Source organism: Caenorhabditis remanei, chromosome IV (assembly GCF_010183535.1).
Source record: "Caenorhabditis remanei strain PX506 chromosome IV, whole genome shotgun sequence".
In the NCBI taxonomy this organism is placed as follows: domain Eukaryota; kingdom Metazoa; phylum Nematoda; class Chromadorea; order Rhabditida; family Rhabditidae; genus Caenorhabditis; species Caenorhabditis remanei.
Genome location: NC_071331.1, coordinates 5710662 through 5738567, shown reverse-complemented (window position 1 = coordinate 5738567; position 27906 = coordinate 5710662). Strand labels below are relative to the sequence as shown.

The window sequence follows — 27906 nt, the reverse complement described above, 5'->3', positions numbered from 1 at the left end:
TAAAACCATTCGTACAATTAATCATTCATTCTACTTTTTATTTCAAAAATGAATCAAAACTATAGATTTCTTGCTGTTCTATTGTCATGCTTTGTTATTTTATACTTTATGTTCAATCACCTTGGAAAGAAGAAAGAAAGTGAGTCGTTTTATTAAATTAGTTTTATTTATAAGTTTTGGTAAATATAAACTGTATCAACATTAGAGAGAAAAGTTAGTAAAATAATAGTCATTTCGTTTGCTTACTTAAAATGTGTGAACTGGATTGGACTTTTGCCATATACTGTTTCATAATTATCTTAAAACTAACTGGATAATTTCACTGTATTAGTGAGGTCAAAAGGTTGAATGAAAACAATTGTTGATAATTTAGAGATTCAGTTACATATATCTAAAAAATTACAATGATTTTTTTAACGGAATTCTGGTTATACTATTTCTTGTCCAAAATTTAAAGATCTACTGTTTCTGACGTGAAGAATGAGAAAACGATTCCTACCCAATTCCAGTCAACTGAAAATGGTCATAGCATCATGATTTTCAAAAAATATAAAACAAACTATAATATTTAGCCAGAAATGAAATTCTGAGATAGAATGTATCTTTTAAAAATGTTCACATTTTCAATGAAAAATTGAAAAAATGTCTCTAAAAATTGGTTCTTTTTTTGAAGCCGGGCCCGGCGCGGGCCGGCACGGGCCTTCAGGTCTTCTCGCGGCTAAAATGTGATAAATTCAGTTGGACACTATGAGCTTTGAAATTAGTTATTCGAGATACAGTGTCTTCTAAACGAAAAAGAGTCCAGTTAAAAAATATGCTCTAAACGGAAATCTTGCTAAATGCTGACTGGATTCTACAAAGGTATACTTTTTTTTTGAGTTTTAATGTTTATTAACGTCCACCAGAAAGATTTTTTTTACAACAAAGATGAAACTGGAAAAGGCTGATTTTAGAGAAAACATTTCTGCTTCTAGAAAACTGTTTGTGTTGGAACGTTTTCAGTGTAATGATACAGTTGATCTATTATGTTTTCAATAGGAATTCATTATTTTAAATCGCTATTTTCTTTCTCATCCACGATTACCAAACAATAATGAATCAACCACTCAAGTGTGACTTTTCTGTTGTTTTGAAAAATCTAATGATTATGAATTCAGTCGGACACTATAAGCTTTGGGATCAGTTTTCCAAGACAAAGTGCACTGTAAATGTTAAAAAAAAAGCAATTTCAAAATGTGATATCTCTTACCGGAAATCTCTTGTTAGTTTTTCTAAATTCATCAACATCCATCAGACTTCGTTTTTTTTATGGCAAAGGTGACACTGGAAAAAAAAACTAATATTAGAGAAAACTTTTTTGCTTCACGAAAAATGTATGTGTTGCAACGTTGTCAGCTCCCCTCTATTCAATTTTAATAAATAAATAAAATAAAATAAATAGAAAATAGTTTTATTTTAGCTCGACACAGTTCTTACAACTTCGCTCCACCGATATGCCCTAGAAAAATACCTCTGTTTTTTTGAGCCTCTCTATCTTCAGAACTTTTAGTATTTGAGGATCTTGCTGTAGCAGAAATTACTATTTCAGTGAAATCTCAAAAAGGTTATTTTGAAACTTATCCTGGTTTCAAAATAAAAAAAAACATCTCAAATCGAAAACTTCTGGTCACCGAAGATCTCGGCACACTACACTTTCAAGGAATTACTGACTCGTTAGCTAAGCAAATTCTTACTATAGTTTAAAGGCGCATAGAATACAAAATCACTCAATCAGTCGGTTTCTTTCGAATTCCCCTAAACTCATTTTTAACAACCAAAAAGTTGGCATTTTCCGGTGAAAACATTTTAAAAAAAATTTTCGCGGTATGCGCAAAGCCCACTTCTGAGTGCCGTGAGATAGAAAAAGTGTGGAACATGAAACAGTGAACTTCTCTCAAATCTAATGCAATTTCCTTGTTTCAGTATACATATTTCCAAAATAGAAGTCACGGTTTCAGAAGGTTCTTAAAAAGACGTTATCAATTACCTAACAATCTTTTTTTTTTTCAGTTTCCGAAACCTCAATCTTCAATGATCCACAATTTAATTCAATGGCCACAATACGAAATGAATTCGAATCGCCACAATCCTTTCTACAGACTCAATTCTACTCACTTGAGCAGAAAAATCTACGGAAAGAAGCTCTTAAACGAGTAGAAGAAGATAGGAAAGGACTGTTGAAAGCTGCAAATGGAACAGATCATAAAGCATTCTACAAAGCAGTAAAACCAGAAGTATTCTGTGAGAAAAATGAGAGAATTGGGTACAAAGGAGACGGAGGAAAACAAGTTTGTAATGCTGGAGCCGTCAAGAAGGAGGATTGCACGTAAGTTGTGAATTGGAAAAAAATTCTGATTACTGAAAATTTCAGACTCCTCTCCCTCGGTCTTCATAACCAAATCGACTATGACCTGGCAATTTTCAAGGCAACCGGACGACACTGCAAGCTGTTGGGGGCTGATATGGTATGAGTTCAGCTCTTAATTTTACAAAGAAAGTGTTTCCAGAACTCTCAAAACGCCAAAACGCAAAAATCCTATGAAGAGATGGGAGGAGAGATATTTGTTGGGAAGATTCCAGCTAACCTGACCATCCCAGAAATGCTGGAAAAGACTGGAAGAAGTGAAGTGGAATTGTTAAAGATTGATATCGAGGGAGGAGAAGTGGATGGACTGGAACCTTTGATTAGGGATTATTATGTTTGTCAGGTACTATTTTCCCGAAATTAATATTATTTTCGGACCGGCCTGGCCCGCTTTGAACTGTCTCGTTTTCGACTTAAAATTTGAAATTCAATCAGAGGGTGATTATGCTTTTTAGCACTTCAAAATGAGTGTTTAAGCACTTTTACTCTACAACTTCAAAAAATTTGAAACATTTTTGTTAAAAAGTGAATCCTCATTTTTAGAAGGCCGGTTTTTTATCTCTGATTTTTGACAAAATGTTTCCCAAACTTTTCGAATAACCCGTTCAAAAGATATTAGTGTTTTCTCCTAGAAAATTTTCTTTGAATTTTTTTATTTTTACTCAAAAACAGGTTTCTGGGGGTCTGTCTTTAAAATAAATACTCCCAGTTTTGATACAAATTCAAAATTTTACCTCCGAAAAACTCATTTTTCCAGGCAGTTTTCTTGAAATATTTTTCGAATTTTTCGGTACGAAATTTTCGAAGAATTTTGGAAAAGTTGTTTCTTGTAACCACCATCAGCTCTCGTTTAAGGTTTCTTGATGAAAACATCCTGAAACATTACAATTTTGAAAACTTCAATTTACAGATTTTCATCGAACTCCATGGAAAGAAACCAATCGAACACTTGACAATGCTCCGAATGATGTCTAGGTGAGTCTCCCTCCCCACCTGGTAGTCCTCCATCTTTTTTCTCCTCCAGATACGGATTCCGTCTATTCAACATCGAACCGAATCCCTACTGTAAAAAATGTTGTGAATACAGTCTGATCAATGAGTTGTGTATGGTACAGTTTGGAGCAGTTCCATTGGGTATCACTATTCCACACTAGAGATGGATTATGGTGGATTGTTTTTAAAGCTGGTTATTTAATTTTTAACGTTGTTATTTTCTCATTATTAATTTCCTATGGATTCGGTTTGAGTTTTTCTTATAAATTTATGTTACAATTAGTTCTTATCAAATAAAACAATTTGGCTTGATAATCCACACCGAACAAGAATTTGTGAACATTGTTTTTTATTTTGGGGATGACTGGTTTTCGAGTTTCAGCATTAACCTGATTTTTTTATCTGATTCCCGCAAAACTCAGGGTTTCTTGAAAATGTGGAAATTTAGCAAATACATGTGGAAATTTAGCGATTATCTCCATTTTTCCTATAAATTCTGATATGCTAAGAAAATCTGTGATAATTTCACATCTTTAGGGAGATAACCGCTACTTCTCCTTCAAAAGTTGAAATTTTCAAATTGGGCCTGTCTTATATATTGAACTGAAATGTTTTCTTTGATTGAGCTATGTTTATAGTAAAGCTCCGTTATAGTGTTTACATTTGGCACAATCAACGTCTCATCAAAACGTTGCACCTGAACCCTGTAAAATTCAGTATAAGTTCACGTTTATCCAGGCACACATCGATATATTTGATCTTCCCGATTGGAATTTGACTAATCAATGAAGATTTGGATAGCAACGTTCTTTATTTATTTATCGAAACCCTGTAAAATTCAGTATAAGTTCACGTTCATCCAGGCACACATCGATATATTTGATCTTCCCGATTGGAATTTGACTAATCAATGAAGATTTGGATAGCAACGTTCTTTATTTATTTATCGAAACAGGGAAATTTTATACGATTCTGGTAGAGTGCAATTATAAGAGGATGGTGCAAATAGTCAAGAGTTAGGAAATGTCACTTTTAGACAAAGCGAAATGATTCCACTGTGAAAACTGTTTCATAGAAAGGTTAAGTCATTCAAAAATATTTCAAAATATTCAAAAACCGATGTAATGATGTGAAAATAAATATAAATACTTTTTGGTTCGAATGGAGTTAATCTATTGGAATGTCAGTGAATATTTTACTCTTTCAATTATCCAATAGTTCAATTCAAGACACATAATATCCAATAATTCGATGTTTCAGAAAGATGATAAATGAATTTCTAAAAACAAAAAAAATCACTTATTCCTACCGATTAACAAGGTTATCCGCCAATTAAAGTATCTGAAACATCTGATTTGTCATAAAACTTTTGTTATACCATTTCAAATGATTTGACTCAGTGAAACCCCTGTTTCAGAAAAAGTGAAATTTTCATTAATTGAAAATATGTATTTTATTCAATCCTCTTCCCGTCTATCTTTCGAAGAAAAACCATTCCCGTTCAGCCGGCATTACATATTAACATTTAGAATAATGCAAATTGTTGTTTTCTCTGAAATCAATAATTCACATAAAATCTGGAATATTACGGTGAAAAATATGAGTTGCATGTGAACAAACCACAATTTTTGTAAATTTCCCAGGACGTTGGATTTACTATCAGGTAATTAGTTGTAGTTACGTTATTGATATTCTAAAACATCAGCTCTTATTTCAAACCACTTCTAACTGGCAGAATTCATACAACAGAGATATTTTCATTGAATTCTACGTTCTATTCTCAAAACACATCTATTCACTATAGGAAAAAAGTTTAAAAGAGAAATTGCCGACTGTTTCAAATTCAACTGAGAAGCATTTGGGTAACACTTTGAACTGTTTATTTCGTCTTAATTCCAATTGTGACTCCAATAATGAAAATTCGATGTAGACGCGCTGAAACTGAAGTTTTTTTTTTTAAATTTGATTTATTTTATTCAAACCAAACACGAGAACACTAAAACTATTACAGAAAATGAGAAAGTATGCTTTTTCGAACTCGACGATTGAGATTTTGTTGCCAACTCCTTCATCTTGCACATCCCGTTTTCTACTGATCCATGAGGGCAGTAAGGTCCACTGGAATTTAATTTTTCATTAAAAATATAAAAAATAATTGCTTACTCACATGCTCAACAAACATACTCCCTTGGTATCCACAACTCTCATCTTTGTAAAATACTCCGTAGAATACATGACAGTTTCAGAGCATTGTTTCTTATAGTGATAACATCCAATATGAGTAAAACCTGGGTTAAGCACATTATCAAAACCAAATTTCTTTTTGATTTCATCTGATTTCGTTTGATTGAACACCTCGAAGAACTCGTCGATCACACTTTGGTCAGATGGGAAGTAGGTGGATTGATTCTTGAGATCATCTGGTTTGTCGCAAGTGGAATATCTGGATGCTTTTAGTTGAAGATTCCGGTCGTATTTCTAAAAAAGTGAAGCTAAACTTGAAAAAATTAGTTTCATTGAAAAAAATCCTGAATTAAGAGCCCGCTGAAACATTACCTACCAATTTACTCATCCCCTTGACACCCGTCAAATCAGCAAATGTTTTCCGGAAATTATTCACTGAATCCAATATCTCTTCAGTTTCTGATGATAATGAAGAATTAAGACCTACTAAAAGTGCTGATTATTTTGGAGTACTTTCGCATCGAACACTTACCGAACAGAATCAGAAATACACCAATGCACAGATGGATTTTCATTGTATAGAAGGAAGAAACTGATTTAAAATATAAACAAATGATGTTTGGAAGATCTTATCAAGATTTCGGTATTATAAATTCACAACACTACGCCGCATGGCTTTAAAGGCGCATCCCATTTATTAGAAATTTCGCGGAATGGTCTCGTAGTTGAAAAAGATCAAATACCCTATTTTCGAGCTTTGCAGGTCTAAAAATAAATGCAAATAATGTTTTTCGCTTCGAGACCATTTTGAACAAATTAGAGGCGCCAAAAGCCATGCGGCGCAGTGTCGTGAATTTATAATAAAGAAAAAAAGAAGTTCACGCGTTGAAAATTTTCTCGACATCTTGCCGGGGGTGACAAAGGCCCATCGAATTTGGTCGGATTGGCCTCGTAGTTGAAAGCATGAAAAACCGTAATAAAAAAATTGAAAACCGTAGAAAAATACGATTTTTTACCCATTTCCACTACGAGACCCATCCGAATAAATTCCATGCGCCTTATCACCCTCTGACAAGAGTTCGTGATTCGATAATATAAATGTTTGATTTTGAAATAATATAAACTACGTTTATTCCGTTTCGTTTAAAATGGGATTGTCGAAATATTTCATAAGCGCCTGACTCAACAATGAAAAAAAATGTTTCAGGTCAATCTAATCCGTCCGGTAGTGATCTTACAGAAGTTTTATATGTACATGATGAATTACACTGATTGAAGGGCATGTGTTGATCAAAAAATTGTGTATTTAGTTCAGTGTTGACATGACATTGTATTGGAAACGACGTTCATATTATTTCCATCCTGGCACAGTTTTTGATGTGAAGTTCCTGTATGAATGTTTTCGAGCAAGAGGCCGATCAAGATATCATCGAGATCAGATCGTTCAAACTCCATCCTTGAAACAGGATCCTTTAGCAAGTATTGTTCCAGTCCGTCAGTATATCGGGTAGTTGGCACTTGGGAAGTTTGGGTTGCTCCAGAAAGGTGATGGTCCCTTTTAGAGGTAGAACAATCTTGACGGAATGCCGCAGTTGACATATCCAGCAAAACCTCTATGGATTTCGAGCTGATCTTCATCAAAGTTTCATTGTAACATGAAGTAGTCATCGATGTAGAATCTACAGTCTTGGCGACATTTTGTTTTGACGTCGAAAAACTGTCTATTGAAAAAAAAGTACTGTCAGAACTGATTGACTCATTATCAGAGAGTGGACGTTTCAGATTGTTTTTGTCAATAGTTTCGAATCTTCTTACTTCTTCGTTCTGAAAATGTGCACAATGTAGCTGAAAACAGGATTAAACAGAAAGAAACCATTATTTTACCGGCAGTTATAAACTGGGTTTCTTCGAAGACGAATTGCTTGAGCTGCTGCTTCTTCTCGTTTTCTATTTTGTAGATTGTCAGAATTGGAACATATTTGCAGCGGGTGTTGACTAACATCTGAAAAACGATAGTTCTCGAAGCTTCTGAAATTAGAGTCACCATTTCTTTTTTGCCGAACACATAAAGAGCAGACTGATTGTCTCTCCCGTTTGTAAAAATCCTTATTTTCTCGAAGTTGATTCCCAAATTCATCCAATATTCACCTCTTTTTGGCGTCTCAAAAATCTCATTAGAGAATTGTGGGTGGTATCTGATAGATTTTTTGTACTTTTGATCTCTAGGGGGCGGAATGTCTGCGTCTCTCGCACTCACACACTCTCTCGCTCTGTTTGCTCCCCGCGCGAGACGACCACTCTCTGCGTCTCCTCGTTTTCCATACTCTCTCGCTTTTCACGGGAGCGGGATGTTTTCGTCACGCTTGTTAATTGATACCCTTTGAAGTTTGCCGCCTGAGCGCATCCTTACAGTACCCGCGCATCCTTAAATTTTTTTTTTCTGAAAATTATCGAAATGGTATTTTTCTAGACCGGATTTTTGCGTAGGTTTCGAATTTTTGGGTCTCGAAGCGATATTTCATAATTTGTTACCATTATTTTGCATTTTTGCATATTTTGAGCAATTTTTGCATTTTTTAGTGGTTTTGAGTTATTTTTGAATAATTGTGAGCTTCAGAATTTCGGGGGTATATAAGACAAAAGCTTCAGAATTTCGGGGGTATATAAGACAAAAGCTTCAGAATTTCGGGGGTCTGTGAAGATGGCGCATGCTTCAGAATTTTCAGAGTTTGGCTTCAGAATTTTGACTGTACACAACAAAAAATAAAAAAGAGAACCTTCACTAAGAAGGTTCGATCCCGGATCTGATTTTTGGGCGACAAATCTGTTAACCAAAAAGCGAAAGAGGCTTACGGAAGATGTAGTGTGTATGTGGTTTAAATGGAGAACACATTTCTATTTTACCACCAATTTATTGTTGGAAAATAGAAAAATGAAACAAAGTGAAGAAAGAGGCAAGATGAAAAATTGGAAAGATGAAACAAATAAAAACGTGAAGAATCGGAAACAAATAGAAAAATACTTACAAAAATAATTAGAGGTCATATGCCTTCTTGATCGACGGGAGTTCGTGTTCAAAGAATTTGACGGCACGTTGACGATTGATGTGGGAGCGGCAGATGGTACAGAGTCCGAGTGGAAGTTGAATTTTCCCCTCTCCAAGGTTTGTGACGGTGCGGGTAGAGTTGAACTTCTTGCATTCCAGACACATGTGGATGATGAGGGGGCCATTCTCCAAGAAAATGTGCTCCGGCTTCAAGGTCGATACTTGCTCCGTTGGAATCACTGCCTTCTTGGCTTTTTCTTTCAACCATTCCTTAAATTTAATATTTAAATCAAAATTGTTTCAAATATTAAATTTACCAAGCGTTTTTCTCCAGCGGAAACTTCTTCTTTCTCTTCACGACGACGCTTCATAGGGGTCTTCAAGAATGGATTCTTCTTCGCCAAATCGTTGACGATTTCGTTCAAAGTCATTGAATCGTCATTTACAGAGCTTTTCTTCTCAGATTCGGTAGCTTTGGACATGTCCCAACGGGTGATGGCCATTTCTATAACGGAAACAGGCTTTTTAAAGAGAGAAAAAGGAAAACACGCATACTCAAAGAGACGAATGAAGACGGAATGAAAGTTTCAATTTTCTTTATATAGGGAAACTGGACCTGGCAATTTTTACAGAAAAATGCAGGAAATGAGGAAAAAGTTGAAAAATGGGTGAAATGAGGGGAAAGTTGAAAAATGCAGGAAATGAGGAAAAATGAGGGAAGTGGTTTGTAAGTTGAAGAAAGGGGGACATGGAGGCGATATGGACGCGATGACTCATCCGAGGAGGAGACGAAATTGAGCAAAATGGTGCAAAACTGATTGGAAATGGGGTGAGTCATCATCGGGAGGGGCAAAAAGTGTAAAGTGGGCGGGGCTTCCTTCTGGGAGCCGAGCCTCCATTATCATTATTGATTTTGGATGGTGATGACCGGTGCGGATCCTTTCGCGAAATGGAAGGTGTACGTATCCGGTTTTTTCTCAGTTTTCACTGGATTTACAAAGAATGGCTGTTCTTGTATCTGAAAGTGGTTTTTTTATTTTTGAATAGTTTTCCTTTCTCCTTACCGTCGTATTATCGAAATAGTCAGTTTGGGTCGGAATGACGTAAGCCGTTCCAGACTGGTTGATTTCTTTCTTTGGAATAATTTGTGGATGAATTGACATTTTCAGAGTAGAAAGCTGAAAAATGAGCGGAATCGAAGAGGTCACCGGACAGGAGGTTGAAAACGTGAGTGAATGAGGGTGTTTCAATTTTTATAGTCTTTTTATAGGTCCAAGTGGGCGGGGCTTTGCTGAAAGTGAGAAGGGTATTCGTTGCTAAGTCTGGTGGACGTTTTAAGGATAGTGTGGAAACTGTTAGTCTAGATGTGGACATTCCCACGGTCTTCACTGCTTCCCCCAATGGTCCGGACCTTTTCTCGGAGGCCGTCGTGAAGTTGATCGACTCTCACATCCCCGCCGGTATGACCCCAGCTAATTTGAAAGTCGGGGTCAAGTTCGAATCAGACGAACTCGTGGAGAGTGTGGGTCTCTCATTCAAGAAGTTGGCAAATGTTTTGCCACGGGACATTGCCGACTGTATGGAGGACATGGCTCAGTCAAACAAAAACTTGCTCGAGCTTGAGGAACCGAGAATAACGATCCACATCACCTACCTCAACACACCTTCTGGCAGTGGAGAAGAAGCCTCCAACAAAGGAGGTGAAGTCGCCACGCCAGCGAAAAAGAGTGGAGGAAAAAGGAAAAGTTTTGGTATTGAAGATATTCTGGGCCTCCCTTCAACGAAAAAGCAAAGGGACGAAGAAGAAGAAGGAAGTGAGAGTGATGAAGACGATTTGGGAGATCTGGACAATGTCGAGATTCTTGAAGAGGTTTTGCCAAAACGACATCATCTCATGCCTAACAAAGGTTGGTCGAAATTGAAATTTTCTAAAATTTGTTTTTTTTTTTCAGTTTCCCGTAATTGCCTCGTCCATGCCATAGTACAATCTCTTCGTCACCGAGAATGGAAGCAAGACAAGGACAACAAGAAAAAACACAACCGATATCGAAGAAGTTTGTTGAAGAATGAAGTTCGTGAAGGCTACCTTGATGTTTTCCAAGAGGTCAATGAGTTGAAAAAGGTTGGTTTAAAATAAAGAATTTGCTCTAAAAAATACATTTTGTTTGTTCTCAGAAAGCGGGAATCACCAAAATGTACGACTTCGATAGTGTTGATTGTTCTGTGTTCCAAGAAAAATGTTTTGCGGGTCAGCTTCAACTGATTGTCTTTGTCAAAAACTCCACTCTTCCTTATTATTCTGGTCCCTATGTTGGAAAAGGAAAGCAGATTGTGTTATATCTAGCTGATGGGCATTATTGTGGATTGAGGAGTGTATCCACTCTACTCAAAACTTCGTACTACTGTTTTTTGTGTTTATCAAGAAGTAGGACTGCTGACTCCCACTATGCTTGCCGCCTCCTTCACCGACTTTGCGGGAAACCCAACTGTCCTCCAAAAACTGACGACGATGTTGCAAAAAGATGCCCAGCCTGTTGCGTGACTTTTGAGACAGAGACATGCTACAAGAATCATCTGCAGAAAGGTTAGTTTCTGGGTATTGGGATGTGATTAAACTCTTCATATTCAGGTCCGAATGGTGGAAAAAGTCGTTGTGACTTTACAAAATTTTGTCACAAATGTTCAAAGTCTTATTATACCAACAAGACGACTGGAAAACACGAATGCGGAGAGTCTTATTGCCACAGATGTCAAGAGAAGAAGCAAGCCGGCCATACTTGCACAATGATGCCTTCCATCAAAAACGAAAAGAAGTTGACTCGGAAGCGTGGATTTTTTGATGTTGAGGTACTTTTTTCAATAATAATTTAAAAAATTATAGTTGTATTTTTAGACCCGTGTTTGTGAGACCACAAAAAGGCAGATTCCAACTCTCTTCACTTGTGTCAAATGTTGTCCCAAATGCTCGAGTGACATTCCGAAGACTACTGAGGAGGGTGAAGACTCAAAATGCTCGAACTGTTCTCCGGACGGTCGTCTGAAAGTCATCGATGAGATTAAGGACGAAGGCATCGACGTCGGGGCGCAATTCACCGAATGGATGTTTGGAGACCAACATCGAGGCTTCACATTTGTGGCGCACAATGCTTCTGGGTAATTTTAGTCTTGAAATTAATGTTATTCTGAATTTTTTAGCTTCGATGGTCAGTTCATCTTGGAGGCTCTGATTGCGAGCAACAAAGCCGCCCCTACTGTTTGTCTGGATGGGACCAAATTGGTCTACCTGGAATACAATGGAGTGCGACTCGTTGACTCGTTGAAATACCTCACCATGAGTCTATCGATGGTGGGGAAGACCTTCAAGGTGGATTCGTTGAAGGGGGACTTTCCAGTCCATTTCATTCGGAAGGAGAATTTCCAATACAATGGACCAATTCCGGAGAATAAGTATTATGCTCTGGAAAACAAGACCGCAGAGCACAGGAAACAATTGGAAAGTTTCCTCGAGAAGGAAAGGGCCGATGGAAAAGTGTTCAACTTTTATGACGAGTTGCTGAGATACTGCTATAATGATGTCTACATTTTAGCAGTCTCAATGACCCAGTTCGAGACGGCATTTGAAAAAATGACGAATGTGTGTCTCTTCGAGGTAACTTTTTCGTCTATTTCTCTATAGTGGGGGTACGTTCTTTCACTCTCACACTCTGAATCTCTTCAGGAGACCACGACTGCCGCATCAGCTGCTGCCCTCGTCTTCCGCCGAAACCATCTGGACCCGAAAATGCCAATTGTGTTGGATGCCAAACCTTCCGTCTCCATGAACAATTCCATCCTGAGTCAAAAATTCTTGGCGTGGATTTGTGAATCCGAGAAAGTACAAGTGAATATGTCCACAACATATGGTGAAGAAAAAATTGGAAATCATCGAGTGGATGGCTATATTCCGCCATGTGAGAAGTACCCTGACGGACAAATAATTGAATTTTTTGTGAGTTTTTCTTTACATTTCAGTTGAGTATTTTTAAATTCAGGGGTGCTACTATCATGGCCATACTTGTACATATTCGGAAGAGTCGGTTATTGGCGAGAAGAGTGCCCGGGACATTTGGAATGCGGATGAGGAGAGAATCAAAGCTCTGAAAGAATCCGGAAAATGTCCTGTCCGTGTCGTATATGAATGTGATGTGAAGGCTGAACTTCGGTCCAATCGTGAAATGGCTGACTTCTTTGACAGCTACGAAGCCGTCGATGTGCTTCAGTGTCAACGTGCCCTTGTTGGAGGCCGTACAGAAGTCTTCCGCGTGTATGTGGACTGCAAGGACGGTACGGGGTACTATGTAGACGTGGTCAGTCTGTACCCCACCGTCATGAAGCACGAAGCTTTTCCGATTGGAGCGCCGGAAAATGTTCAAAGAAGCACGTTCGCCCTCCCGATCGTTTCTCCTGATGGAATTCCCTTTGAAGGTTTCATGAGCTGCAAGCTGCAGGCTCCGAGGGATTTGAGGCTTCCAGTCATCGCTGGAAAAGTCTCTGGAAGACTAATGTTTTTCCTTTGCAAATGTGAGTTTTTCTTTCCATTTTCACAAATTTTCACTTAATTTTAGTGTGCGCAAAGGAAGGAAATCAGGAGAAATGCACACATTCCGACGAAGAACGGTCCTTCACCGGAACCTTCACCACCGTGGAGCTGAAAAAGGCATTGACCCTCGGATACAAGATCGTCGAGGTGTACCACGGAATCAAGTATGAGAAGTGGGTCAAGAATGATGCCAGTGGAAAAGGTGGCCTTTTCACTTCTTATATTGATACGATGATGAAGGCGAAGATTGTAAGTTTTTTCGAGGAAATAATTTTTCGTACTTTTGAAAATTTTTCAGTATAGCAGTGGATGGCCCTCCGATGTGGTCACCGATGCAGAAAAATTGGAATTCTGCCGGGGCTACATGGAGAAGGAAAACATTGAACTGATCGAAAGTCTCTTTGAAGGGAATGCCGGCATGAGAGCAGTCGCCAAACTGTTACTCAATGCATTGGTAAGTATTTCAATATTGAAACTTTATAAAAAATGTGTTTTCAGTGGGGAAAATTCGCACAGCGAGCCGACCGAGTCAATACAGAGATCATCCTGGATCCAGGAAAATTTTGGCAGATTGTCCACAACACTGCCCTGGATCTTCTGGATGTGAGGCCGGTAAACGATGTGCTGATTGTTCAATACCGGCAAAGAGAAGAAACTCTCTCAAGTTTGAAAACCAGTGCTGTTCATCTGGCAGCATATGTCACCGCATATGCAAGACTCCGTCTCTATAGTCTGATGGAATCCGTTGGCCCAGACAACATTGTCTATACAGGTAAAAATTTTCAAGTATTAACACAAATTTTATAATTTTATTTTCAGACACGGACTCGATCATCTTCAAACTCCCGCATGGTGCACAGAATCCCTTGGAAGATAAGATGGGATCTTATCTTGGTCAACTGACGAACGAACTCAAAGGGACCATGAAAGAATTCGTCAGTCTTGGGCCCAAAACGTATTCTTACAAGGAACAATTGGCAAATGGCGAGGAGAAGGTGGCAATCAAGGCAAAGGGCATAACCATCAATTCGGAAGTCGCCAAAAAGCTAAACTTTGAAAAAATGAAGGGAATGGTTGATGAGGTGCTGGGAAAGGAGGATTCGAGGACGTCTCTCCTTCTTCCACAACACACAATGGTCCGAGACAAAAACCACAGTGTGTATAGTCGGAACACCCTCAAGCAGTTCCGTTATACTTTTAATAAACGCCGATTATTACCCGATGGTTCAACCCTTCCCTTTGGATACTTTGAATAATAAATTATTATAAACTTGTCTTTTTGGTGGGGAATGGGTACTATGCGGGGAAAACATAAGGGAGGAAGAAGGGAGGGGGAGTGGGGGAAAAAGGAGACCTGCGGGAAAAAGGGGGAAGAGAGAGGTCATTTCCCGCACTTGGTTTTTGTGGTCAACTATCTCTCACAACATAATCACCTTTTCAGAACCTGACCAATGAGCCGCTCCGGTGAGGAGTGGTGAAGGGAAGGTTAGGCAATTTGCTAGCACTTCTACTCCAGCTCGCTTGTTATCTAGAGGAAGTTGGTTTCAAAAATATATGTTTTATTTCAAACAATTTAAGTACAACAATATTCAAAGGTGTCGATCAATAATGTTAACTTGAACTGCTTCTTTTTGACTGAACCATGCGAGATATTTCTGACTGACAACCGAGCTGGTTTTTGAAACAGATGGTTTTACATCCAAGACAATTGGTTTTTCTGAATGCAAGTGGTTTCTTCGAAAACATCAATGTAGCCTTCCCGGACTTCATTCTTCAACAAACTTCTTCTATATCGGTTGTACTTTTTCTTGTTGTCCTTGTCTTGTTTCAATTCTTTTTTCGTTTTGATTGTTCCGAATCGTCTTCCGTTTCATTCTCACTAGAAGTTGGGATGAGCATATTCAGTTGTCCTGCAATATGTAAATTAATAAGTAACTTTCCTCGTCTTGTATATGTAAACTCACTTTTCAGTTGAATTTTCAGTTCTTCGTCATCTCCTTCATAACTTGGGTGACTTTCTCGAACGAGTCGGCGAAGCGTTTCATTCTTATCTTGAAATAATTTCTCGTTGATTTCGATAAATATGTGTTCAGGTTTTATGAACAAAACAGGAAAATCTCTGGAAAATTACATTTTGCCTCCGTTAGAAGAATTATCACTCACCCTTTGACTGAGTCAATTTCAAATGCTTTCCCATAGCTGCAAGACTCATCGTTAAAAACTTCATAGAATCCAGCAGTCGTACGCCATTATGTTCCATGAATATTAGTTTTGTGCCATCCAGTATAAGGTGAGGCGCTGTTTCAACACTCAGAAAAAAATCAGAAAATAGAGATAGGACATCACTGGTGTCCAAAAATGATTAAGAATGAGGGAAACTCTGCAATGTGGCGCTATTTATACCACCCAAACGTCTGTTTGTCAAGGACAAATGGGATGAGTCATCACAGAGCACACCAAAAGTTCCGGTAGGAGTTGGCATCGTGCCAACTTTTAGAGGTTATTTCAACATTCACATTGCATGGAAATTCCCAAGACTTTGGAATGGAATCTCTCACAACACAAACTCCTTTTCAGAACCTGACCAATGAGCCGCTCCGGTGAGGAGTGGTGAAGGGAAGGTTGAGCCTTTGGCTTTCGCTTCATCTCCAGGTCACTTGTTGTGACCCTCCGACTTGCTTTTCTTGGTGGTTATGTTGTTATATGGGAAAGAGGGGAGGACAAACAAAACATTTCTCTCTCTCGTGTCGCCGATGACATCATGTTGGAATCTTGCCAACTAGAGAAAAGTTGTCCGTAACTTCGAAAATGTTACGGAAAGTATAATCTCTTGACAAAAAGTATAATTTCTTGACGAAAAATATAATTTCTTGACAAAAATGACAATTTCGATAAAAAATACAAAGATGGGCCATTTTCTTGTTATATTCGAAACTTGGAAATGGTGATAAAGACGCAAAAATAATTCATTCAACATGGTTAAACTGTCTTGGCAGAGTACTATTCTGATTGTCGGTCCCAGTGGCCAAGGAAAAAGCACTTTGGCTCGTCAAATTGTGGAGAAGCGGAACACTATTTTTGATGTGGACAGCAAAATTTGCTTTTGGTATTACGATACTTTTGAAAGCGTACCCGACTCGATGAAGAATCGACCTGATATCATGTTACGGGAAGGATTGCCGAACTTGGAAGAATTGAAGAAATACAAAAAAGATCAAGTATTGGTGGTTATAGACGATTTAATGACCAAAATAGATCAAAACTCTGGAATGGAACGACTTGTTTCGGTTTTGGCCCACCACTACGATATGACTGTTATTTTCTTACTTCACACTATTTTTTACTCAAAAGTTATCAGAAACCTTCGTCTTCAGGCAAGTTATATCATTTTGTTCAAAAACAACGCGGACAAGTCAAGTGTGCGGTGTTTAGGATCTCAACTTATGCCTGGTGCTTGTAACACTTTCTTGGCCATTTATAACGACGCTACAAGTCAACCTTACACGTATTTACTTATCGATCTTCACAAAAATTGTCCAGACGAGATTCGATATCGTGACAATATTCTTCCTGGCAGAATAACACATGTCTTCATCCCAAAATAACTGTTCCCAATGGGATTTGGACACTTTTCACAAAATTCTCGCTTTGTCTTCAAATTTGTCAGAAAGTGATAGAATCTCGGAATTGAAAGATATTCCGGATAATGTGCTGATTTGTCTTGTGGAACTCGTTTTCAACATAATAAACGGTACAATCAAGATTTCCCCTCGTTCAGTCCAAAAGTTGAAACCTTACTCTGAATCTTTGAGACATTTGTCCAATATCCGGGACATTGACGAAACTCGTGAATTTCTCATTCAATCTGGTGGTAGTCCCCTCACTATTCTATTACCCGTTTTGATTTCTGCTGCATCTAGTATTCTCGAACATGTCCTACGGTAAATATGTCTTGCTTTCGATCGAAGAACATGCAGATTTAATCGCAAATCGGAAAGAAGTTGATCCTATTGGCAATTTACTCAATACTCCCATGGAAAGTGATGTCAAACTTGCACACATTAAAAGTCATTTGACCAATATTGTGAACAAAAGGTTGAATAATAACGAAATTGAAGAAGATGATCGAAAAAAGACCAAACATACACCTATGTTACCTCAAAGTGAAGAAACCCCCTCTTTTCCGCAAAATTTGCCAAGTGTTGAGACAGCAGGTGTTGAAGAAGAAAAGGAGGAAGAAATGCTAAATGATGTATTTCTTCCAGCCACACCGATAACTCCAAAAATACCTATAACTATAAGAACGTCAACAGGTTCAAGAACACCAAGATCTCCAAAACCAATTAGTGGATCCGAGGCAAAAGCGGAATTACTAGAACATTTGGAAACAAATCCACAAATTTTTCGATTTCAGGACACTTCATCGGTTTTATATGTGAATGACACAAAAATTCCAACTTTCACTCTAAACCGTATTCTGAATGATTTTTCGAACATTACTCCTCTTCCCGGTGCTTGTCCCAACTTTCCTCTTTTAACTCAAGCCCTCAAACAATCAGGATTTCCTGAGAAATTCATTCTCAATCCGCGACGCAAGTACCCAACCCGTTCCAGTGTAAGAAGTTTTTCTGTTAAAGCATGGAGACACTAAATACAAAATTATTGGAGAAGTTATATAATGATCCGAAAAAAGGTTTCCGTGGTGTTTCAAATTTACTCGCAGCTGCCAGAAAAGTTGATCGTCGAATTACTCGAAAAGAAGTTGTTGCCTATCTTCATACAAACAATGCTTACACTCGACACTTTCCAAAAGCGAGACATATTCAACACAATCCTTGGGTGGCCACAGGACCTGACAGTCACCATATGGCCGATCTCGCAATGTTACCCACTCTCAAAAGATATAACAAGGGATTTTGTTACATACTGGTGGTTGTTGATGTTTTTAGTCGGTATGTATTTGCGCGACCTCTAAAGAACAAAGAATGTTCAACTGTCACTACGGCTTATGAAGACATTTTGCATTCCAGTTGGAGAATTCCCGCACGTTTATATACTGATAAAGGTAAGAGTATTTTGAAAACTATTGAAATTTGCTATTTTTATTTCAGGTACCGAATTTATGGGGAAAACATTTCAAAAATTTGTTCGATCACTAGGAATTTGCCACATGAACCCGAAAAATACAAATGTGAAGGCATGTTATGCTGAAAATGCAATTATGAGAATAAAGAACAAGTTGGAAAAGTGGTTTACGGCTACAGATAGCTTTGAGTGGACAAGAGTATTAAGTGATATTGTTGAAGGTTTGAACGATACGTATATGGACTCAATTGGAACAAGTCCCAATAAAGTCACAAGCAATAATTCACAAAAGATTTGGAATCGTCTATACGGTACTGTTCAATCTCGTTCTCCAAAGTATAAAGTTGGTGATCCCGTCAGAGTACTTTTGGAAAATTCTCCCTTTGCGAAAGGTACAAGGGCAAAATGGACTAGTGAAGTGTTCAAAGTTGTCAAAATTATCGAATACGACATTCCTGTTTACATTTTGGCAGATGTGGAGGAAAACGAAGTAGATGGTATATGGTATGAAGAAGAGATGGTTTTGTACAGAAAACCAGATGTTTAGTGATATTTTGAAAAATATTGAAGAATTTGGAATTTTTTCTGTTTTTTGCCTTTTTCTTTTCCCTACTCGTTCATTTTTCATTTATGGACGGGCCGAAGTGGTCTTGTGGAAACACTCATTGTTCCAAAGCATTGCTTGTATTTGTGTCACAAGTGTTAATAATTTACATTGTCACTCTTGTTGCTTTATATAAAATTTGTACTCTTGACTACCCCCAACACCAACAGTGGCTAATTATTCTTGGTTCTTGTATCGGATATTTGCTACCTAACCCAAAAATCAAAGAATGACTGACTTTTATATCACTTTGGTCAGTAATGCTCAAATCGAGTCTACAATTTCCAATTTCAAGACAAGTCTTCCATCTTCTATCAATTTCAACAAACCTTATGAAGTTGCTTTGACTTCCATAATTTATCCGACATCACATGATTTGATATCAAAAAACTTGGAATCAAATGGAAATTACGAAAATGAGTTCTTGGTTTGGTACGAAAAGAAGGTTGTCAAGTGCAAAGTTCCAAATTGTTCTTTTACATCACCTTACGAACTTATCGATATTTTGAATCAAACACTGAACAAATCTTTGAAAACTCTAACAAATGCCTCAAAATCTGATACCTTTCTATTTACCTATGATCAAACATTCAAGAGAGTGACGTGTGAAAAAACGGAAAAGGTCTCAAAAGTGGAGTTTTCGGATCGTCTCAGTTATTTCCTGGGAATTGATAAAATTTGTGACAAATTCCCTAAACATGGACAATATTCAATGTTTTCTGGTTCCGACTTGATGTATATCTATTCTGAAGGATTAGTGGAGCCCCAGACTGTTAGTCACATGAAAGTACCACTTTTGAAGATTATCAGCATAAGTTCGCAAAACGTGGGAAATGTTGAACAATCGTTCATAACCCCACTATATGTGCCTGTACGTTGCAAAGAGATGAACCAGATTGGCATTCAAATCAAAAACGATCGTAATCATTTCATTCCATTTAACTCTGGGAAGATTGTGATCGTTCTTCACTTTCGTCCTATCAGTTCATCTTTTGATGGTTGAAACAAACGTGAGACCGTATAATTTCTGCAATTCTCGAGTTTACAAATGCTTATTTACTTTGATCCTGACAATTCTGTTGATTGGGTCCATTTCTTTGAAAATGACCTCGATCAGACCGGTTCTGGTAGATTTCGTGCCGGAAGTCTTTACCAACGTGGAAACGGCCCTTTCTCTCAATTACTCGGAAAACTCTTCATTTCCGCTGTTCCCTTGCTAAAACGAATAGGAGTCTCCATGGGTCGTGAAGTTATGGATTCATCACTTCGTGTTGCAAACGACGTAGTGGCTGGTGATTCTTTCAAACAGTCTTTGTCTAAAAACGCTTCTGATTCTTATAATTCTCTTGTCAATCGTGCAATCAACAAGTTGGAACAGTCTGGTGGACGTATAAAGAGAAAAAATATTCGTCATACCCGCAAAAGTATCAAAAAGACGCGAAAAGTGAAAAAGGGAGGAAGAAAGCGAAAATCTTCGAAAGTGGCAAGAAAACGAACAAACACCAAAAAACGATCTCTGCCAAAATCATCTTCGAGGAAAACTGATATTTTTGGAAAATGGCCAAATTGATGAGTAACAAAAGCGCACCGAGTGCTCCTTCAAATCTTTGTATTTTTGATACCCCACCTAGTCAGGTCGCATTCAACAAAGGACAATGGATGACTTATACCCCGACAAATCCAGTTGATTCCGGAACTTCCTATACTTTTAATGTTCATGACAGTGCTCACTTCTTCCAACTCAACAAGACTTATGTGAGTTTCAAACTTTCTCTGAAAAATGTTGAAGCCACTACAAATGGTGCGGACGCAAACGTTATTTCCCACACAAATTTTATTGGTGCAACCTTCTTCAACCAAGTGAAACTGTTTTTCAACAATGTGATAGTATATGATTCAAATAACTATGACTATAAGAGTTATATACATACACTATTCGGAGAAAATGGGGACACAAAAGGAGGATTGTTGACCGCTGCTGGCTGGTGTGATCCTGACGGATCTCAAGATGGGCGAATTCTCACTTCTACAAAAGAACTGGATGTGTGCGCTCCTGTACTTTTGGAAGTATTCCAAACAGAAAAACTATTGGTTCCTCATGTGAATATTACATTGACATTCTATCGGAACTCTGACGAATTTTGTCTTGAAGCTGCAAAGGCCACTAAAGCCCAATTGGAAATTTCTGACTTGAAACTTCACATGCGGGCTATCGATGTAGTTTCATCAGCTGCCATAGCTTTGGAAAATCGTCTTAGAACAACACCCGCCTTGTACCCTTTCACTATTTCCAAAGTCAAAATTATTTCAATTCCTGAAGGGCGTCTAGATTTGCCATTCAACACCATTTATCACGATATAATTCCAAGACGCGTTATCATTGGCTTGCTCAACCCGGAAAATTCTGTCACAAAAGATTCTCTCAATTTTGACCACTACCATGTTTCGGAAATTCAACTTGACGCGGGAGGTGTTATGTACCCTCCTCAACCTATCAACTGTGACTTTTCGAACAAAAACTATGCCGAAGCGTTCACCCGAATGTACGAAGAACTTGGTTGTGTTTCAAACAAGTCGTGTCCCAAGATTTCCTACAAAATGTTCCGAACAGGCTATACTTTCTTTGTTTTTAACATTTCTCCAATTGATACTTCAAATGCTTGGGAACTTCAAAAAAGTGGAAGTACACAGCTGAAAATGCGTTTTTCGCAAAAAACACCCAAAGGTGGCCTAAATGCGATAGTTTTGTCACAATTTGATGCATCTTATGAAGTCGATGGGTTCAGAAATGTGGTCGTGACTGGTCCTCGTTAAGTTCATTTCGTTTGTTGTGACACGGTGGGTGGTCGTATCATGCTTCCGGGAACAAATCGTCCAATTGTTATTCCCACCGACTATGTGCCACCAGCTGTTGGGGTAAGTGCAATTTTAAGTATAAGCATATTGAATACGCTTTGCCTCCAGGTCACTTGTTGTGACCCTTTGGCATGCTTTCAATAAGGGGGTGATGTTGTTATGTTGTTTTTGGGCGGAAAATATACAACTTTTGCAAATTTTCAGTGTGTCGATGTGAACTTGGCAAATCATCTAATGGAAAAGTTTGGACGTCTTGCATTTTCTACTCCCAATCAAACACGTACCATGAATTATCACCTCCTCGACTTGAATATTCTTAAAATGTGGAATGGTTGTAATGGCCTGTCTGTCGATCTTACGTCGGAACTTAGTCTGTAAGTTGAAAATTGCACAATATTCTATAAAAGTAGTATTTTCAGAGACGCTACCCCAAGAAATCATTATTTTGTGAATATGATCATTCCTAAACCACCGGCTAAAAGACGATTTGTGTGTGTTCAACGCTATTTTGAAGAAAAATACGAAATATCTCTAAATCAACCCAATTCTCCACTTTTGCGTGATTCAGTAGGTCGTTTGTATCCGGTTGAAGCAATTTGGATCCGTATCTGTCTTTTCTAACTTTTTCTTTCAATAAACTGTTGTCACAAAATGTCTCTTTCCACTATCCAACTAGAGAAATTTCTAAGCACATGCCGACAAACTAGAGAAAGTTTTGGTGGTGTTTTTCCGAGTGACCACCATCCCATCATTTCAAGGAGACCTTGTTCGTTTATTTGGAATACAGCACCAAGTACCGAAGAAGGTGAACATTGGGTTGCTTTGTAGATTGACGATCGTAATTATGGATATTTCTTCGATAGTAGTGGTTGTGACCCTCAAACCGAGTTTTTGGACTTTTTTACGAAAAATTGTGTCAAATGGACGAAAGTGATTCAGTTCCCAATTCAAGGCCTTCTCTCCAATGTGTGCGGCTATCATTGTATTTATTTTCTACTTAGAAAAACAAGAAAACATGGCAACAAGGGAATCAGAAGTCCATTTTCCAGAAATTTGGCCAAAAATGATGAATTTGTGGTAAAGTGGGTCAAAAACCACCTAAAATCCTGTGAAAGCAAAATATTCAAGCCCTTCCATTCTCAAAAATTTTCTCCGCTGTCATTTTAACATGTTTGACCAGCCAGAAGAAGTGCCCCTTCCACCCGGCTCCCTGGAACCCCAAATTCCAGAACCGGATATTCCCAATCAACAGGCTCCTCAACCTACGGTTATGAACCAAACTCCTATCTACACCCCTCTTCCTCAATATGTCTCTCATCCAAACATGCTACCGCTATTGGAAGATGCCTTCAAAACAATGACTCTTATTGGAACTGTCAAGATTTACAAAGATGCTCATTCCAAATATCATGTTGCGTCCGGATAATGCTTAATTTCTCAAAAATATGTCAAACTTGCTAATTTTCTACAGTATTCTTCACAATTGTACACTTTTGGTTTTTTCGACGAGAGATTCATGCCTGTATCACAGCCCTCACACATTTATATCTTTGATTTGAATTTCCTTTTTCCAAATAAAATGGTTGTTGAATAGAACTCTTGTTAGCATATTCTTTGCGCGACACATATGTGACGTCATCCGAAAAGAAAACAAAAATGCATTAGCGCAATCAAAACAAAAATGAATTGAGTCTACCAGCTGTTCACGTGACAAGATGATAATGTTCACGTGTCAAACTTCCGGAATTTACTTTTCTAATTACTGAAATAATTAATGAAATACTAATTAGCGATAAAGAACTAATTAGTTAAAACAATAATTAATTGATAATTAATTCAAAAATAAACAAAAAACAAACAAGTCGTTGGAATTACAGTCTCCGGCTATTTGCAAAAGTTAGGCCATCAGAATTCGGCCACCTCTTCCAACTTTATCTATCGTAAGATCAGACTTTAAATTATAAAGTACTTGAATATTCAAATTTTAAGCAAAAATGAACAAAAATGGTCAAAAATGGCAAATTTGTATAAAATACATACAAAACAGCTGTTTCGACCAAAATAATCAATTACGCGCGTAGTTGTGATGGCCCATATTTTCTTCTTGGGTGGTCTTCCCCAGATATCAGAGTACAAAGCGTCGAGTATCCCCCTGACTACAAACTACAAAGAATCGATCAGATACCACCCACAATTCTCTCTCATTACTCTCCAAAGGAAAGTGTTCCACAGACTGTCCAGTTTCTCTCCATTTATTTGGAATTTTATTCTTTTTAAACTCGAAAGCTTTTGTATTGACTCGACGGAGTTTTATACCCATAGTGTATACGCCTTCTGGATCAAGTCCACTGACATTGTAGTTTAATAGCGGAAATATTAATCTGTAAATTTTTGAATTATTCAAGGACAATCATCAAAACTTGCCTCCCAATGGGTTTTACTGGGATCTCATTACCCAGTGAGTGAATTTGCCTCCAAATTTCTGGATCACACAGACTGACAGTAATCTTGGAAGGTGGTGGATACATTTCTGAAAACAAGTGTTTTTTTAAAGTAATGGGAAGAGACAAGGGTTACGATTGATTTGGAAAATTGGACTATCAATGAACACGACAAAATAATAGAATGACGGAGTATCTAGAAGACTGACATCTCCAGATTGCAATATGCTATGGGCGGAGTTAATAAAGGCTACCTGAAAACTCAATATAGAATTCGATCAACTATGATGAGCAGATGTACAGTATACCTCGAAACTATATAATTGTGTTCACTGAAACACCAAGTAATACAACCGATGAGTATACAGTATCGCAGGTTATCAGAGTATACTGTATACAAAGATACATACATACATATATCTGGCAAGCTGGTCTGGTAGACGAGAACCTGAATACGAAGTTCAATTGGAATTCCAAGTTGTCTAAACAATCTTCTATAAGAACCAATTTATTTCAATTCATTCAAAAATAATAATAATTTTCCCTAGGCACATTGCACAATCCACCGCTAGTAGGCTTTCCAGAACAGCGAGATCCAGGTTTCCCATAGAGAGTGGCGTTCGGTGTGAAACGGTTTCTGAAATCACATTTCTAATATTCTGAAATCTGAGAGCGTCTTACTTTGGTCCGAAAATACACAATCCTCTAACAGTCGATCGCTTGACATCGGTGAAAACATCAGCGCGGGACCAGATCTTGTGAACGCAGAGACTGAAGAAATAGTGGCATCCAAGTTTTTCTACTTTTGGATGAAGAACCGCAGAAAACATATCTTCGTTTCCAAAGTATCCTTTGATTCCTTTAGTATCATTTCTATGAAGTGCAGCGTATTCAACAAAGTCATTTTCCAATTGTTCCTTGTAGAGGTAATAATGGGGTTCACGTTCAAGCCGTTTCCAAGTGTCCTGGTCGAGATGACAAGAATTGTATTTCCTAGCTTCTTTCTCCAGCTGGTAGTCGTAGATCTAAAATAAATCGGATTTTTGAAGTCCGATGCTCATCACTACTCACCAACTCATTCATATTGCTGACTTGAGCCGCTTTGGCATAGTATTCACGGAAATAGCCGACTTGGCTGATCATTTGATGGAGCTCACCGCTGTTTGTCAGACTTAGAATCGAGACAGGCTGGGAGGACAAGCTTTGAGCTGGAAGTGTAACATTTGGCACGGTGCCAAGCGGTCGGAACTTACCACAGAAGAGGAGGACGACGGTCGAGAGACCCAGGGAGACATGCATGTTGATTGTTTAATCAAACTGATCGATTCAGCGAATTCACTCGCCTTTTATGGGAAATTTTCGAGATCTTATCAGTTTTCAGATGTTATCTAAAGGTCGACTAAAAAACATAGCACTGTTGATAACATCGTGGAGCTGATAAGATCGAGATTTTATCAAAAGATAAAATAAAAACTGGAGCAAGTTTTCAACTGATAAGATCTCAAAAATTTCTCATATAAGGAGAGAAATTTTGGAAAATCAATCAGTTCGAACTGTCAATATGAGAGTCCTCCTAGCTTTCCTCATTTGGGGTCTTTGTGGTAAGATTCCGACCACTTGACACAGTGGCAAACCATTCTACTTCCAGCCCAAAGCGCCAGCTTGCCTCGATACCACTTGAAACCTATCTACCACGAATGGCTCAGAGAGCTCAACGAGTTCCGTGCAAAGTATGCCGAAGCAGCACAAGTCAGCAATATGAATCATTTGGTTAGTAGTGATAAGCTTTGAATTTAAGAACCTAATTAATTTTAGACGTACGACAAGGAGCTGGCGAAAGTAGCTAGATTTCTGAAGCAAAACGATTCATGTTTTGACGAGAGCACTCTCGAACGGCTTGATCGTGAAGCCCATTATGCCTGTTACAAAAACCCATTGGAAGAAGACTTTGTTGAATACACTGCACTTCATAGAAATGATACTGAAGGACTCAACAACTTTTTTGGAAACGAAGATTTGTTTCGTTCGGTTCTTCATCCAAAAGTTGAAAAAGTGGGATGCTCCTTTCTCCGCAGTTATTGCGTTCTCAAAATCTCGTCCCGTGCTGCTATTTTCACCAACGTCAAACGTTCGACTGTTAGAGTATTGTGTATTTTCAGACCAAAGTAAGACACTCTCACTATCAGATTTCAGATTAAAAAAAAAGTGATTCCAGAGACCATTTCACCCCGGACGACCCTTTCTATGGAAAACCTGGATCTCACTGTTCTGGAGAGGTTACTAACCGTGGATTGTGTAAAGTAACTAACAAGACAAAAAGCAATGAAACTATGACCCTAGCTATGAATAGCACTAAAACTTGATTATTTGTGAAAGAATTGAAATGAATTGGTTTTTATAGAAATTGTTCTCTACATTTTTTGGTCAATTTTTCAGAAGAGGTTTTGACAGATATGTATACATGCTCCACTACTCAGTATTCCGGTAAAAACGATGGTATACTCGAATGGTATACACCTACTCATCCTGTTAGTCTATACTCGTTCTGCTTTCATGACAAACTTTCAAATCGTTGGCTTGAATCACAACGGGCAACTTTTTTTATGGAGAACCGGGATCCAATTGCCACGGAGAGCAAACGGTCCGTGGATTGTCCGATGCGACAAATTATTGAAATTGAATTGTTTGAGAATAGATTGGAGTGAATTACTTTGTTTTTTCGTTTTCAACCCCATTTTTCTGAACTTGTAATGCTATCTTTGGGGCGCACTTGTCAACTGCATCTTGCACCAACACATTTAATAAACGCTTCAACTCTCTCACAAAGTCACTTCAAACATTGCTTACTGTTTTTCACGCGCTGTATTCGATTTAACTTTTGTCAACGCGAGTTCTCGAAATATTATCTCAGTTTCATATACTGGTTTTCCAGATTCAGTTGAAATTAAGTTTTAATTTATCCGGAGTAACAGTAGTTCAAAAGTTTCTGTTTTTACTTGTGTGGAGTTAAAACTGTAAATTAATAAACAAAAAAATTGAAAATCTTCAGGAAGTATGCGTTCTATTGAAGTACGCGTCACGTTATTTTTTTCCAGAAAAAAAATTTCGAGTTTTCGTAGACTGGACTATGAAACACAAATCTAATGCCATAAAAACTGTATTAGAGCAACATGTCGCTCTATTTTTCACCCGCCTCTCAGAAAATTTTTGTAGTTTCAGAATTTCATTAAAGTTAAACGGGAAAAAAAACTTTTTTGAAAGTTCTATTTGTTGATCTAGAGGTTTTTTCTATTCACGCTGCTTCTAATCAGAATCAAGAGAATACACTGGGATAATCATATTCATGAATTCTGAATATAGATGGATGTCGTTCTATTAAAGGTGTCGCTCTAATACAGTTTTTACGGTAATTCAAAATCAGTAAATTCACAGAGTCATCAACAACTGTTCCTGTTTCAGTAACTGCTTTTTCATGCAACACAAAGATTTTGTGAGACTCATAAATCTGATAAATTTCCTAAAATTCCAAAAAAAACTTGTGATCTTATCAGTTGAAAACATGCTCCAGTTTTTATTGCATCTTTTGATAACATCTCGATCTTATCAGTTCCACGATGTTATCAACAATGTTAAATTTTTTATTTGACCTTTGATAACATCTGAAAACTGATAAGATCTCAAAATTTTCCCATAAAAGGCGAGTGAATTCGCTGA

The 27906-nt window shown here is 37.9% G+C and overlaps 9 protein-coding genes across 9 annotated transcripts; 4 read left to right on the top strand and 5 right to left on the bottom strand.

Annotated features, from left to right (window-relative positions):
* Positions 1-48: 48 nt before the first annotated feature.
* On the top strand, positions 49-3558 carry GCK72_012528 (uncharacterized protein; the record flags this gene model as incomplete). Its single annotated transcript, XM_003094674.2, has 6 exons — positions 49-139; positions 2050-2365; positions 2411-2504; positions 2547-2747; positions 3315-3379; positions 3429-3558. 6 exons carry the CDS (start codon positions 49-51, stop codon positions 3556-3558), a joined length of 897 nt encoding a protein of 298 aa, XP_003094722.2.
* Positions 3559-5373: 1815 nt separating this feature from the next.
* On the bottom strand, positions 5374-6156 carry GCK72_012527 (uncharacterized protein; the record flags this gene model as incomplete). Its single annotated transcript, XM_053729187.1, has 4 exons — positions 5374-5515; positions 5565-5875; positions 5958-6067; positions 6114-6156. The coding sequence occupies 4 exons, from the start codon at positions 6154-6156 to the stop codon at positions 5374-5376; spliced, it is 606 nt and encodes a 201-aa protein (XP_053583959.1).
* Positions 6157-6892: 736 nt separating this feature from the next.
* GCK72_012526 (uncharacterized protein) lies at positions 6893-7583 on the bottom strand (the record flags this gene model as incomplete). The annotated part of the gene is made up of 2 exons (XM_053729186.1): positions 6893-7405; positions 7455-7583. The coding sequence occupies 2 exons, from the start codon at positions 7581-7583 to the stop codon at positions 6893-6895; spliced, it is 642 nt and encodes a 213-aa protein (XP_053583958.1).
* Positions 7584-8615: 1032 nt separating this feature from the next.
* GCK72_012525 (uncharacterized protein) lies at positions 8616-9130 on the bottom strand (the record flags this gene model as incomplete). The annotated part of the gene is made up of 2 exons (XM_003091147.2): positions 8616-8897; positions 8945-9130. The coding sequence occupies 2 exons, from the start codon at positions 9128-9130 to the stop codon at positions 8616-8618; spliced, it is 468 nt and encodes a 155-aa protein (XP_003091195.1).
* Positions 9131-9531: 401 nt separating this feature from the next.
* GCK72_012524 (uncharacterized protein) lies at positions 9532-9790 on the bottom strand (the record flags this gene model as incomplete). The annotated part of the gene is made up of 2 exons (XM_053729185.1): positions 9532-9645; positions 9692-9790. The coding sequence occupies 2 exons, from the start codon at positions 9788-9790 to the stop codon at positions 9532-9534; spliced, it is 213 nt and encodes a 70-aa protein (XP_053583957.1).
* An 11958-nt stretch (positions 9791-21748) lies between these two features.
* GCK72_012523 (uncharacterized protein) lies at positions 21749-22372 on the top strand (the record flags this gene model as incomplete). Its single annotated transcript, XM_053729184.1, has 3 exons — positions 21749-21811; positions 21956-22125; positions 22171-22372. 3 exons carry the CDS (start codon positions 21749-21751, stop codon positions 22370-22372), a joined length of 435 nt encoding a protein of 144 aa, XP_053583956.1.
* Positions 22373-22919: 547 nt separating this feature from the next.
* GCK72_012522 (uncharacterized protein) lies at positions 22920-23177 on the top strand (the record flags this gene model as incomplete). Its single annotated transcript, XM_003091146.2, has 1 exon — positions 22920-23177. The coding sequence occupies one exon, from the start codon at positions 22920-22922 to the stop codon at positions 23175-23177; it is 258 nt and encodes an 85-aa protein (XP_003091194.1).
* A 1537-nt stretch (positions 23178-24714) lies between these two features.
* Positions 24715-25491, bottom strand: GCK72_012521 (uncharacterized protein; the record flags this gene model as incomplete). Its single annotated transcript, XM_003089911.2, has 3 exons — positions 24715-24829; positions 24874-25217; positions 25264-25491. 3 exons carry the CDS (start codon positions 25489-25491, stop codon positions 24715-24717), a joined length of 687 nt encoding a protein of 228 aa, XP_003089959.2.
* A 262-nt stretch (positions 25492-25753) lies between these two features.
* On the top strand, positions 25754-26555 carry GCK72_012520 (uncharacterized protein; the record flags this gene model as incomplete). Its single annotated transcript, XM_003089912.2, has 4 exons — positions 25754-25793; positions 25841-25962; positions 26008-26357; positions 26408-26555. The coding sequence occupies 4 exons, from the start codon at positions 25754-25756 to the stop codon at positions 26553-26555; spliced, it is 660 nt and encodes a 219-aa protein (XP_003089960.2).
* Between the last annotated feature and the right edge of the window lie 1351 nt (positions 26556-27906).